This window comes from Phalaenopsis equestris, unplaced genomic scaffold (assembly GCF_001263595.1).
Source record: "Phalaenopsis equestris unplaced genomic scaffold, ASM126359v1 Scaffold220379, whole genome shotgun sequence".
Taxonomy (NCBI): Eukaryota; Viridiplantae; Streptophyta; class Magnoliopsida; order Asparagales; family Orchidaceae; genus Phalaenopsis; species Phalaenopsis equestris.
Genome location: NW_018238668.1, coordinates 298,366 through 312,490, shown reverse-complemented (window position 1 = coordinate 312,490; position 14,125 = coordinate 298,366). Strand labels below are relative to the sequence as shown.

General features: G+C 38.0%; 1 protein-coding gene across 1 annotated transcript in view; it reads left to right on the top strand.

Moving 5' to 3' along the window:
• Positions 1–11,723, top strand: part of LOC110037501 — a 46,058-nt gene extending 34,335 nt beyond the window's left edge. The window contains exons 6-8 of the mRNA XM_020742160.1: positions 11,135–11,250; positions 11,343–11,424; positions 11,509–11,723. Of these exons, the coding sequence (XP_020597819.1) occupies positions 11,135–11,250; positions 11,343–11,424; positions 11,509–11,523 (213 nt within the window). The 3' untranslated portion in view covers positions 11,524–11,723. The remainder of the gene's footprint in view (positions 1–11,134; positions 11,251–11,342; positions 11,425–11,508) is intronic.
• The last annotated feature ends 2,402 nt before the right edge of the window (positions 11,724–14,125 follow it).

The following is a 14,125-nucleotide window of genomic DNA, read 5'->3' as shown; positions in this document are numbered from 1 at the left end:
GGGCGGGGGAGGAATGCCGTGCCAATGCAACCTTTTGGTCACATCAAGAGACTGGTATCCCCACTTGGCTGAGAACGAGCATTTGCCAACAGCTTTGGTAGAGCTAAGGTGGTCGGAGAACTACGACATGACTCTCAAGGAGCTTGTTCATCGGGAGATTCCCCATTATTCAGATCGGTTCCACCTGATGGCGGCGCGAGCTGCTCATCTTCAGGGGTTGGCACTGGATAAAGCAGAGAACTCCTTGGCGGAGGCCCAAAATAAAGCTGCCTCTCTGGAAGCCGAGCTTAAAAGAAATCTAGATGATCCAGACCTCCTTCAGGTAAAACTAGAGAATTTTGCGGCCGAGAATAAGGAGTCGCTCGAAATCATTGATGCTCTTATGAAGGTGAATGAAGAGCTTAAAGAGAAAGTTGCTTCGCTTGTATCGAATGAAATTTACATGGCTAAACTGGCGAAACAATTTAGGCATGGGATGGATTACGCGATCGAAAAATTTATTTACCATGGCCTAGTCGACGCTAACTTCCCAAAGCCTGACGAGTTCACAGCCCTCATCCTGAAAAAAATCAAAGAATTCTCGGAAGAGGAAGAAACCAAAAGATCTGGCAGTGAAGACCAGTCGACCACTCGATAAATCTAGGTTCAAAACTTGTAATTTTGTTTTTAAATATATCGAAAGAAAAAGATGTACACAATCACTACCTTTTGAATATATTTAAAGACCAACAAAAATTTTTTGTTTGATTTTATTGTTCACATTTATTATGAAGTAATTGCTTGTGATATTGTATATTTGTCGATTGTTTGATCATCTCAGAAGTGAGTCAGTTGTTGATTGTCGATCGATATAAAGTACTTATCCTCCATCTAGATCATTCGATTAGATTATCACCTTTCGGAGAGACTCACATCTAGGGTGATCTTTGTACTACGGATCTTGTTGTTAGTAAATAGTGGGTCTCCTCTAGAGCTAAATTATGAACTCGGATGGAGTATTTTATGCCGATCGATTGCTAATTTTAGAGATCTATCAAATGATCTTGCTTCGATCGACTATCATATTTTGATTAACTTACTGATTTGTGATTCATCAATCGTTCATCTAATTTTGAAAATTGATCGATTGTCTACTGTTCCGACCAGTTGTTCTTCATAGCCTTTCATAATGCTCACACTCTCTTGTTCATTCGATCGGATTTCCATCCTGGTTAGGTTTAGTCCTCGACAAGCACGTATCTTGTTATCTGCGAGGGTAGCTACTAGGACTTATTTTCGGGATGATTTACACTTGCTTTTTCGCGGATCTTGTCGCTAGCAAGCAGAGAATCATCTTAAAAAATTTGATCTTACCAAATTTAGACGTGGGGTTTTCGACGAAAAAGTAGTATGAATTACGGTCGATGCACAAAAATTGCAATCGATTGCTTTTTTACATGTGCCTTGTCACTCGGCGAACTCGAGTTAAATTGCAATCGATTGCTTTTTTAGATGTACCTTGTCACTCGGCGAATTCGAGTTCCCCGAATGTTGAAATCAACTGTTGTCCAAATTCACGTGTTCACTCGATCAATCATCGAGCGCGAGGGACCTGAGTTCATTGTTTAAAAGAAAAGTTAGTGAAATTTTAACTTTTGATGCTTTGATAAAACATCAGATTACAAGTTGGTAATGATACTCCTTTAAAAATGTACATAAGAAAATTTTTAAGGAAAAAATCTCTTTAAATCATCACCGCTCTACCTCCGGGGAGTTCCTTCCCAGTATAGGTCTTTAGCTTGTAAGCTACCAGAGACGTTCGCTGGCTGATTATGTATAGGCTGGTCTTGGTTTGATCCAGTTTATTGATTGTCTATCCATGAGCTGTTGGGTTGGCTTTCTTTAGCACTAAATCTTCCAGAAAGAAGATTTTTCCTGGATGTGCTTTTTGAAGTATCGAGTTCACTTTCTCACCTCTTCCAGTCGAAGGGCTGAATTGGTTTGTTTTTTTTCTACAAGGTCGAGAGCTAGCATTGGTCCCTCATTGTTAGCATCTTGTAATGTGACCACCCTTTGGCTATGATGATTGTACTTGGCCGACGACATTGCCTTGATCCCATGGGTCAGCATGAATGGGGTTTGACCAAGCGCTGTCGATAGTTTTGTTCGCACAACCTAAAGTACGTACAGTAACAAATCTTCAAGGTTCCCCTTGGCTCCTTCGACTTTCTTCCTCAATAGATTAGGGTTGATCTTATTAGCTACTTCGTCTTGCCCATTCGTTCGAGGGTGATGAACCGAAGCGAACTTTAGATCAGTTCCTTGACTTGTACAAAAGTCTTCCACTCGCTGATCCGCAAATTGTGTCTTATTATCGGTGGTGAAGACCAATGACAATCCATATTTTAGATAATATCCGGCCAAATGAAACTTCAAACCACTTTTGTGGTGATTCGAGTGAGTGGTTTAGTCTGGATCCACTTCAAAAATTAGTCGACCGCCAACAATAGAAACTTTCGTTGCTCTTTCGATGGAGAAAAAAACCCAACGCTGTTCAACCCTCAGGAAACGAATGAGGCTGGCGATCGGCTGGAGCTGGCCGATGATGCAGAGATGCGTACTTCTGACGCTATTCACATTTCTTCGAGAATTCCTCCGCATCCTTTAAAAGTGTGGGCCAGAAATACCCTTGTTGTTGCACTCGATAGGCAAAAGTTTTGCCTCTGAAACGACTCCCGCACTCTCCGGAGTGTACGTCTTGGAGGGTGTCCTGCGCCTCTTCTTCTTTCAAACACCTCAGATATATCAATGTAATCAATTGTCTGAAGAGCTTTTTTTCGATCAAGTATAACGCAGTTTTGATTTTAAAGCTTCTTAGGTTTGTGGCGTCTTCCTATAGTTTCCTAATCTCCAAAAAGAGCATGTATGGATCCATCCAACTTTTAGCTCTGTTGACTGTCACCTCCATGGTCTCAAACTCCTCAATTTTCGATTGAGTACGCCTTTGAGGGATTCAACCTAAACAAACTCGTTTGGCAGGATGCCAACAATATGATTTTACTCCTGACCAACATGTTCGATACTGAAGTTTTTGAAACTTTCGATGTCCTCTATCTTGCCAAGTTATTTAGCTATTAGTTCATCTCTCGCCTCAAATTCCCCATTGACTTTATTCACGATAAGTAACTGTCCGATTTTATGAGTAAGTCTTGAGTGCCTATTTCACATACCAGACGGAGTCCAACAATCAAAGCTTCATATACCGCTTGATTGTTTGTCACATTGAACTCTATTGAGATCGAATGGTCAAGATTTTCTCTGACTAGACTGCTTAAAGCTAGTCCCAGTCCTGCGGTCGCTTGCTTAGAAGCTCCATCGATATGCAAAATCCACGTTCGGTTTTTGATGGTGCTTCCTTCGTTATGTTCTCCCACCTTCGAAAAATCCGCTAAGAAATCACCGATCATTTAAAATACTTCTTATTCCAGCGTCCATTCAAAACACTGATTTTTCCTTAGTATTCTGAAAAAATGCAGCACATTTGTCGCCCGACTTTGAAATAAGTCGGCTGAGCCCTGCTATCTGATCGGTTAAGTTTTGAACTTCATTAGTGTTTCGGGGTGATTACATCCAAGATCATCTGTACTTTTTCAGAGTTGGCTTTTATTCTCTATGAAGTTAATAAAAAGCCTAAGAATTTGTCGGTTGACACTCCAAAAGTACATTTCGAAGTATTTAACTTCATATTAAATTTTTTGTGCATTTCAAACGTTTTTTCTAGATCTTTTATATGTTATTTGGCCAACTCACTTAATCAATCCATCATATCCACATACAGTTCAACATTTTTTTCTTTCTCATTCGAAAAATTTACATCCACGAGGCACTGATAGGTCGTCCCAACATTTTTTTAGCCCAAATAACATTACATTAGAATAGAAAATACCTTGTGCAGTAATAAAGAGGTCTTCTCTGTGTTAGCGGGATGCATTTTGATTTGGTGGTAGCTGGAGAAAGCATCGAGGAAACTCATCACTGAGTACCCGACCACTGCATCCACTAGTGTGTCGATCTTTGGCAATGAATAGGTGTCCTTCGGGAAAGTAACAATGAGGTTTGTGAAATCGACCCACATTCTCCACATGTCGTTAGCCTTCTGGACCGTCACCACGTTTGAGAGCCTGGTTGGATACTGGACCTCTCTGATGTAGTCAATCTCCTTTAGCTTCTACACCTTTGCCGCTATTGACTCGGCCAAAGTTCTGTCGGTTGATCTTATCTTCTGCTGCACCGATCGAGCAGTTGGGATGATATTCAATCGATGACAAGCAACATCGATCGAAATCCTTGGTATCTCCGCCGCTGTCCAAGCGAAGTGCTCCGATGCTCGTGGAGGGTCTGGATCAACAAATTTTTGTACCCTTCATCAAATCTTTCACTGATTAAAAAAACTTTACCTGGCTCTCCTTTGCTGGGCGCAGGTACTTCAAGGATGATCTCATTGGTCTTGAGAGCCCCTTCCCTTTGAATATGGATGTCGAGCCACTCGCGGTCGACGTTGGTGAACGCTCGAAAGTGACAGCTCCTCGACTTCTCTTAAGTTCTTCCAGATCGTGATAATCTCTTCGTCGCCAAGAAACTTCACAGCCACATGGTAAGTTGAAGTCACTACTCGATAACTGTTCAACAACGGTTGGTTGAATATGACTTTGTGAGTTGGAGGGGACTCTACCACCAAAAAAGTCCTTTGTGCGGTGTATTGCTTCTCTCGCTTGCTCCATGAGACGCCCAGAGCAATGATGCCCAAAGCATTCTTTCTCTCGGCAGAGAAACTGAATAGTGGTCCAGCTGGTGCTGCAAACCGGTTGGTTTTTAATTCAATCTGGTCGAATAACGTTTTGAACAAGATGTTCACAAAGCTTCTGATGTCGAAGAAAATACTACCCACCTGTTTGTTGTTTATCAGTATAGTAACGACAATCACGTCGATATATGGGTTACCTTTCAGCGGGAGATCTGCATTTGTAAAAATAATATGATGATGATTACGCTTACTAGAGGCTACACAAAATAACTCTCCCAATCGGTGCCTTTTCTGGTTGGACTGACAGGATGACTCCACCTCCAAAAATACTTGAGATGATTCTAGCAATGTGAACTTCGTTCACCCGGACCGGTCCATCCGACTAATCCTTAATAGGTGTCTTCCCCTGTCGCTGGGAATGTGCCTCGATAACAACGAACTTCTTGAGCTTCCTGGCCTTGATCACTTTCTCTACCAAGTTCTGGAGATGGCGACACTTCTCCGTGTCATGCCCGTGATCACAATGGTAATCACAGTATTTGTTCGGGTTCCAAAATGCAGGCTTGACTTTCATTGGAGGGGCCTTCCTAAAGTACTCCTTGTTCTATATTGCTGCCACTAACTCAACCATTGAAACGTTCAGCAGAATCAAACCCTGCATCTCCCGGTACACATGTGGTCGCCCATAATAATAAGATGATCGCTAGTTAGAATATTGATTCTGACCCTGATTGCCCTTGTTGTTGCCTCCGTTATCGTGGGGCCGTTGGTTGTTGCTATGACGCTGTCGACTGGTGGGATTTGGGACTTTGTTGCTTAAAGTACTCCATGGTTGTTGCTATATTGCTATGACCTTTCCTCTTTTTTTACTGATGGTTGTATAATTTAGGTTTGGCACTAGAGGAGTCAGTAGTTTCCTCTACATGAATATGAATGTTGGCCATCTCCAACAGTTCGGGGAAATATATGAGTTCGAGTAGATTCAAGTCGTACTCAAATCACCCGTCTTTGACCCCTTATGTTAGAGCAGTTTGAGAAATTAGAGATTTTAAATTCTTTATCTCCAGGAACTCCTGGAATGTGGTGATGTAAGATCGCAGATTCTCGTTCTCTCTTTGCTTCTCCGGCTTCTGCATATTGGCGAAGTGCGCCACAAAAAAGTTTCTTGAAATCGACAAAGTTTGGAATAATACCAACCGGTAGATTGAGAAACCACTGAAGGGCCAACTCCTTAAGTGTCATCAAGAACAATCGACATTTCACCGCATCGTTGATTGCAGTTCTTCGACCGATGATTCGAAAGAAGCCAAGTGGTCAGCTTAATCACTCTTCCCCTTGTAAGGATCCAAATATGGTACCGTCTCCATGATCTGTTGAGCGAACACATTGTCTGGGGCCGCTCAAATGACACTTCGACGCGTTGTACCTTATATCTAATCGTCAGCTTAGTTCCAGTGTTGGCCACTTGCTGTAAATCTCCTTGTTATTCGTTTGTCCAATTGCTCGCACTTCTGTTGGGGTGCTGACAGTGCTCCACGAGAATCCCCTAGGGTGAGTTCCCTCATCTCAAAAAGTTGTGGTTGATCATTCCTTCGAAAGAGCGCTTTTCAAAGGGCCTCGAATTGAACCATCGTCTGCTTCTGCAACTCTTGGACTTGCTGTTGATTCTCTCGGTTCACTAACTCCCTCGTGAACTTCATCGGTCTTCCGTCTCTCTGCTATGATTCTCCTTCGTAATATGCTCTGTTTCTCGTTTGCGCATATTCACGCTCACTGCACCGCCGTTTAGGATGTTGATGTTGAAACCTAAATTGTCTTCCGTGAACACACCCCAAGAGTTAGAGCTGAGAGAGAGAGAGATCGAGTTGAGAGAGAGAAAAGTTGTCTTTATTTAATGCCTAACCTTCTACTTCTAGGGGTTTTGAAATACAGTTGCATAAGGGGGGGGAAGAATTACTATCACCGCCCAAATAACTGAATCGACGTGTCCGTCAAATGAATATTAGATCATTATAAAAAAGAAATTAAATGACTATCGATCGGTTGTTATTACGGTGTCGACCGAAACTGTCTTCTGATAATTGGATCGATTTTGTGGAGGATTTTGGTCGATCGTGTTGACCTCATTTTTATGAGTATGAGGTCTGACTCTTTCTCTCTATAGAATCTATGATTTAGCCTTAGGATTTTCCTAATGACTCTCCAGGAGGACTAGTGTTTGGACCCACTCCAGTTAAAAATTGAACCATTTCTTGACTCCTTGCAGTCTCATATGCTTGGTTTTAAATCATCAACTTTTCGTCAGGTTGATTGAGACCAGCATGTTGAAACTCAAGTGGAGTTCTTATAGGTTTGAAAGGCCTTAGGAAAACCTTATGAGTTTAGGGGTTTAGGTCTGATGGTGGTCCTTCCTTTGAAGCATCTTCTCTTCACTCAGGTGTACTCACCCTCACTTTTAAATAACTCTTTTCTTCACTTTTAGGGAGCTCAGTTTGAATATGAATCACTTTTTAAGATAAAAAATGTAGCTATCTATTTAATAATTAAAACAATTAAAAAAATTTTATTTTCTTTTAATGAAAAAAATTAATTAAATCATTAAATCAAAATTAACATAAAAGAAAAATCTTTCAAAATCTATAAATACAATCTTTGAAATTTTCAAAATAAAATTTTATAAGTCCACAAAAGATAAAACATAAAAATATAATAATACTAAAATTTCCTACGAGATTTTATTAAAAATATATATAATAATACAAAAACTTAAAATTTCACACATATACACCCTTCACTTGATAAATATTCCCAAATTTACGCCTAATCCTTTGAGTTCTTTCTTGGCTATTCTCTTCATACCTATAAACTTAATTGAACCATTTTGACACCTAGTTTGAAGCCACCTTCAAGCTACCTTTTCCAAATCAATAGAATACTTTTTTGAGCCACTCATTGTGTTAAGCTTATCCATGATATTTCAGCATTGATTCACCTCATTTGTGAGCCTAAATTGAGTTTGATCTATAAGACAAATTTAAACCCAAATGGAACTATACTTAGAATTCAATATTGAACTACATTCAATCCTATTATAAAACATTTTCATTAAATTGATTTTGGCTCTTCATTGAGCCAATCCTCTTGCTGACTACTTTGAGCCAATTCAGCCACACCATGTGATACTATTGTGAGCTTAATCCGAGTCCATGTGAGCCCATAGAAGCCAATTCTAGAAGCTTCACTTGGTTGAGCCAATCTTTGCCTTTAACCGCCTCCCCACATGGAACCTTTCTATTGGCTCTCCCCAAACCCTCCTCATCTGATTCCCAACCAACCCAATAGCAAGGAGTGGGCACATTTGCTATACCATTGCTATGGCTCCTTGGGTCAAGCATACCATGACCTGAAATTCACCATGACACGCCCTCATTGAAAGCTCCACCCAGTTGGCTCACCTTCACTGGTTAATCTCAATTGACTCAGCTCCACCTTACTGATCCAAGGCAGATGAGAAGATCACCACCGGATTGAGATACGTTTATACTTTCCTTTAATTCGCTTCAGTTTTGAACCTTTGTGAAATAAAGTTGCGTGATAGTTGATCTTGACCATTAGATTTGTAGAGCTTCAAGAGGTGAAGCTATAAGATTTTGAATTTTAAAAATCCATGAAAAAATGAGTGAGATCGATGTGATTAACCACATACTGTGCTCGGTTCTTAGCCCTTCGGGCATGACGAACCGATGCTGTTGTTCCTTTAAATAAGAACCTCTTCACTCATTAAATGAATTAAATTGAAGTAATGATCCTCAACTAACTGAGCCAAATTGTTAATCAACTAAAGATAAACCTTTAAAAAATATTGCTAACCTTGGTTGAAGTGGTTGAAGTATAAATAAAGTATTTACAAATATATCTAAGTAAAAAAATTGAATAACTTTCCTTGTAGAACTCCAAAATGAATGAAGTCTTCACCCATAAGTTAATTGAATTGAAAGAAGTGAAAAAATACAAAATTTACTTTGATTTATTACTTTTAATAATTTTCTATTAATAAACCTATTAATAAGTTCAATAATTCATGAAAAATCTAAAATAAATTTGAAATGACTTGAAAAAAATTCTGAGGTTGTTTAGAATCATACTTTAAATATTTCAGTAAAATTTTAAGTCTTTTGGAAGTCATTTCGAATTATTATAAATTTTTGGAGAAAATCACATTCAAAAATAAAATTCTACAAAATTTTAACATAATGTTTTTTAAACATAATATACATTCACAAAAATTATTTTTACATCATTTTGAAATCATTTAAGTCAAAATATCTAAAACCATAAAAATTACAAAATTTTTCAACAAAATAATTCATAAAAAATTCACAAAACAACCAAAATTTCTAAAAAAATATATAATAATTGAGTTGATAAGAACCATGTTCACTTTCCCAGATGTATGGGTGAGATCTTATAAGTTCTAATAATATTAAACCTTATATGTCTTCAAAAAGCATATAAATAAGTTTAATAAAAAAATTAAAAATATAATAACAATATAATAATAATAAAAATAATAATAATAATGATAATAATAATAATAAGAAGAAACAATAGTAATTAACCCTTTGGGTTTGCGAAGCCTTCTTGGAAGACGCAACCCATGGTTGCTGACGAAAGCTTTCTGGTCCAAGCAGGTTTAGCTACCTCTTTAGGCTAAGTAAATCCAAAACTAACAACAATATCAGAATGACAGAATCATGAGATCTTAACCGGTCTTGCATAAAATTAAATTTAATTTGTTTTTATTAAGCACTTTATTAATCGCTTCTGTCATGATAAACACTAACCTAAATTTATTTTGCAGAGATACTATAAGTAAATAATTTTTTTTTCTCGAGTCATTTTCTTTATAGGGTTAGGTGGTGTTGTAGTTAGTCAGCTATCAAGATCTAGGATATCTGAAAGAAGATGAAACGTGAAGTGAAGGACGAACCTCAGCTAAACTCTCAATGTTATCTCAATTGATGTTGATTAATATGTCCTAATATTTTAGGATTTCGAGATTGCTCGTTTGGTACGATGTAAATCCCAACTTTTAGGCTTTTGCATGATTGTATGTCGTGCAAATATAAGTCCTAAATTTCTAAATAAATTGCAGGATTGAAATATCAAATAACTTTCCTTTCAAGGATATAAAGTCAAACCATACTTTAGTTTAAGATGTCACTGAGGTTTCCTCGATATCTTCGACATCTCGTACATTTTATTCCTTTGGGTTCTAGAAGTAAATGTTCCACATTGAGTTTTTCTCATTTGATTTTCCTATAATTAATCATAGAAACTAAATTTTGAAATTCTTGAAGGAAGAACTTCAATCATAATCGAGAGCTTTCTTAAGTGATCTTGGTCACTTGAGTTAAACTAAACTATATGAGTCTGTGCCTATAAGAGATTAGTAACTCAGATAATTTAAACCTTATGTAATCTTTCAGATTAGATGGGAGAAATATATATTGGTATTTTAACAGACCAAAAAAATATCTTAAATTTCTTTATTTGAATAATTGAACCCATTATTAAGTGATATTCTCATTTCTCGAGATGTCATTACTTGTAATATCGTGTTCGATTATTTAAACAATCAAATATTCGAGATATATTTGGTCTTATTTTTCAAAATCAAAATTTTTTTAAAGTCAAAACCTTTTTCAAAATAAAAATAAAAATCAACAGATCAGTGTAGTCGCATGACGAATTTTAGATGAGGTCGCTCCACCGATCTTCCGTCGACCGATTTCGTTGCTTGCCCGACGAGGCATCTCGTGCTCTGGCACTGAATCTCAGTTGCCTGAAACTCCATCTCAGCCATCCAATCCTCTGAGATTCGTGTTGGCATTTGTGTTGTGTACATTATAGGTTATTTCCTTAAATCAAATATTAAAAATAGAGCACTTAAATTCTTTTTTTTACTTTACACTTAACTTATAATGTAATATCTACACGAGCAATCAGTCTTTAATGTATTCATCAAGCATTAAACTTTTAATTCGCAACATCATTTTTTGTTGCCCTGAGTTTCATTCCCATGCCATGCTGAATGCAGGAAATATTGTCAGAGTAATACTACAGTTTGATTATTCGCTGGACTAAACAGAAATTCTGTAGAATGAATTTGGTTATGAACTCAACCGGAAAGATTCTCATTCCAATTTATCTGTTAAATTATACAAAACAAATACTCTTAAATTATACTTTTTCTGACATTCAATATCATTGTTTCAATGGCTTGCCTGGTTTTTGTATCTCATGATTCTCCCCATTGATTATGAAGTCTTTGATGCCTGGGTTTCACAGGCTGGGTGGAAGCTTTGGCCTTTTGCTCATTTGATTACTTACGGGTTAATTCCAGTTGAGCAGAGACTTCTTTGGGTGGACTGTGTTGAGCTGCTTTGGGTTATGATACTATCAACGTATGCATTTTACTCGCTATTTTTCCTAAGATTCAAGACGTGCGACATATACTTGCTGCAAGTTTTGAAACCAAGTTATGTTTTTTTCTCAGTTACTCAAATGAGAAGTCTGAAGCAAGACATTCGGAGACTTTGTCGGAGCTGAGTTCAGAATCTCAATCTGTAGCTTCAGAGGTACTACAGTTTTTTGTTTTTTAAAATAATGCACAGGCAAAATTTTGTATAAACTAGCTGTATTTTTTGTCATTCATTCTGTAGGAGATTCGAAAATAATTGGTGTTAATAGTTTAGCAATTTGTTTGGCTTGGATAGCTGCAAGGGGAAGCAGGAAGAGGTCTGTATTTTTGTTGGAAAATCGGTATTTATTTGATGTATCAATAAAATTTAGCTTTTTTCTGTGTACCTTTGATGTAAAAAGATACAGGATGAAAATGCAGATAATTGAGGTCTGTGAATGAAAGTAATTAGAACTGCTTGAATTCTGTTAAATATATTCTCTATTCAATAAAATTGATTTTTAATTTTATTTTTGATCCTTGAAAGCATGCATTTTGAGCTGTCAGAGAAAAGTAGTTTTGAGAGGCTAATTCGGAATGAATATATCTATCTATCTATCTATCTATCTATCTATCTCTATATATATATAAAGGGAGCAACTCAAGGATCCCTACATGTTAGACTAAAAAAGGTGTACAAAAGTGGGGAAGGTGGGTACCCCATCTAAAAGCCTATGGGTTCCATTTCCACAAATACAACAACACACAGAGGAACAACATGAAAATCCAAGCCTCAACCCACTAATAGACACCTATGAGCTCAGGCTCAATAGCATCAGTAGCCAAGACAGGGGCATGAAAGTATAAAATACACTGACCAAGGTGGTTTCTATAAACCCCTCCCACACCAGCACCAATATCAATGAAGCTTCCATCAGAGTTTATTTTGACAATATGAGGCATAGGAGGTCTCCAAAACACTTTGCATATCAGAGAGGGAGACACTCTCTCAGTGTGATAGGATTTACAGATATTAGGGAATCTTTTATATTTGATCATTTTATAGAGATAAGGAGCAACATTGGAGGGATAACCCTCAAATTTGGCATGGTTCCTAGACATCCATAAGAACCAGGTAACCAAGAAGGTGATAGAAGCATAGTTATGGGTTTTCCAACTATGCCATCAAGTTTGAAAGTTGACCCAATGAAGGTTAGTATCAAATTCTGTCCAGACTTCTTGAGCAAATCTGCATTCAAAGAAAATGTGAGGAATTGATTCCTTCTTATCCAAACACAACCAACATCTAGAAGGGCCCTTCAGTCCTTTAAGCTTCAGGATGTCATCAGTTGGCAGTAACTTGTGGAAAGTTCTCCATCAGAAAAAGGACAGAAAGGGAAAGAAATTTATTCCAGATAACTTCTCCCCAAGGCACCTGATCCCAACATAAGACTTTAGAATAAACAACTTTAGTAAGACTTTGGTTAGTATAAGCTTGCCAAATAATTTTGTCAGATCTATTTCTGTCAAAATGAAGCTTAGATATATGGGTGGCAGAAGGTTCCTGAAGGATGGTAGATAGCATTGGAAGGGATCAGTTGTTACCCTCCCAACAATCAGCAACTTTAAGTTGAGGGTTGGAGCTAGTAGAAGAAGGGATCAACCACTCCTTAGGACACCAGTGGTCCAACCAGAAGTTAATCTCCCCTTTACCCAAATCCCCAAGGAATAATTCTTCTGCAATGTGTCTGATTTTGAGCATATTGACCCAAATGTTAGAGTCTCCCAATTTTCTAACAGAGAGAAATGGGTGTTGATCTTTGCAATATTTGCCCAATATAAATGTTGCCTATAGAGAAGATTGGGCTCTGAATTTGATCCAGATCTTACACAGATTAATTTGAAGGAGATATTGAAGCCCTTTGAATCCAATACCCCCAGCCAAAGTAGATTTAGCTGCCTTCTGCCAAGAAGCCCAATGGAGTTGCTGTCTTTGACCTGACCAAAGAAACCAGTTAAAAGCCGTCTCCATTTGAAGTTGAGTACTTTTCTTCAGATTGGCCATCTGGAGGATGTAAGAGGGGAAGATTGTGAGAATACTTTTAAGCAGGGTGATTCTACCACCATTGGAAAGGAAGGACTGGGAAACGTAGGAGGTGATCTTAACAAGAACCTCATCAAATTGAATCTGCTTGGATTTTCCAGTGAGGAGAAGAACTCCAAGGTATTTCATGGGGAGTTTGAGTACAAGAGAAGCCAGTGTAGTGAGATATCCACTGCTTACAGTTGGGAGAAGATCTTTTATTGAAAATCAGTTGGCACTTTCAGGATTATAAGTCATCCCAGAGTGAGATTGGAACATCTGAAGGCACTCATACACCTTTTTAACAGAATTCTTATGAGCCCTAGAGAACACCATAATATCGTCAGCATGTAGGAGGTGAGAAATGGCTATATTTGATCTGTGATGGTACCTTGAGTAGCTCTGGGCCAGTAGTTTCATCCAAGGTTCTAGACAGTTAATCAATGGCAAGTATGAAGATTGTAGGTGACAGTGAATCCCCTTGCTCCAGCCCTCTAGTAGCAGTGAAAGACCCTCTAGCTTGCCCATTAATAAGGATGGAGTGCCCATTATTAACTAGCCATCTATGAATAAGAGTGCAGAAATCAGGTTGGAAACCTCTAGCTAAAAGAATTTCCAGATGAAGTCCCAATTTATAGTATCATATGCCTTTTTAATATCCAATTTGTAAATCAAATTGCCTCCCCTACATAACTTATCCAGATCCAGTAGCAGTTCTTGTGCAAGCAAAGCATTATGAGTGATGGATCTACCCTTGACAAAAGCAGTCTGATTAGGCCTAATCAGCTTATCAAGG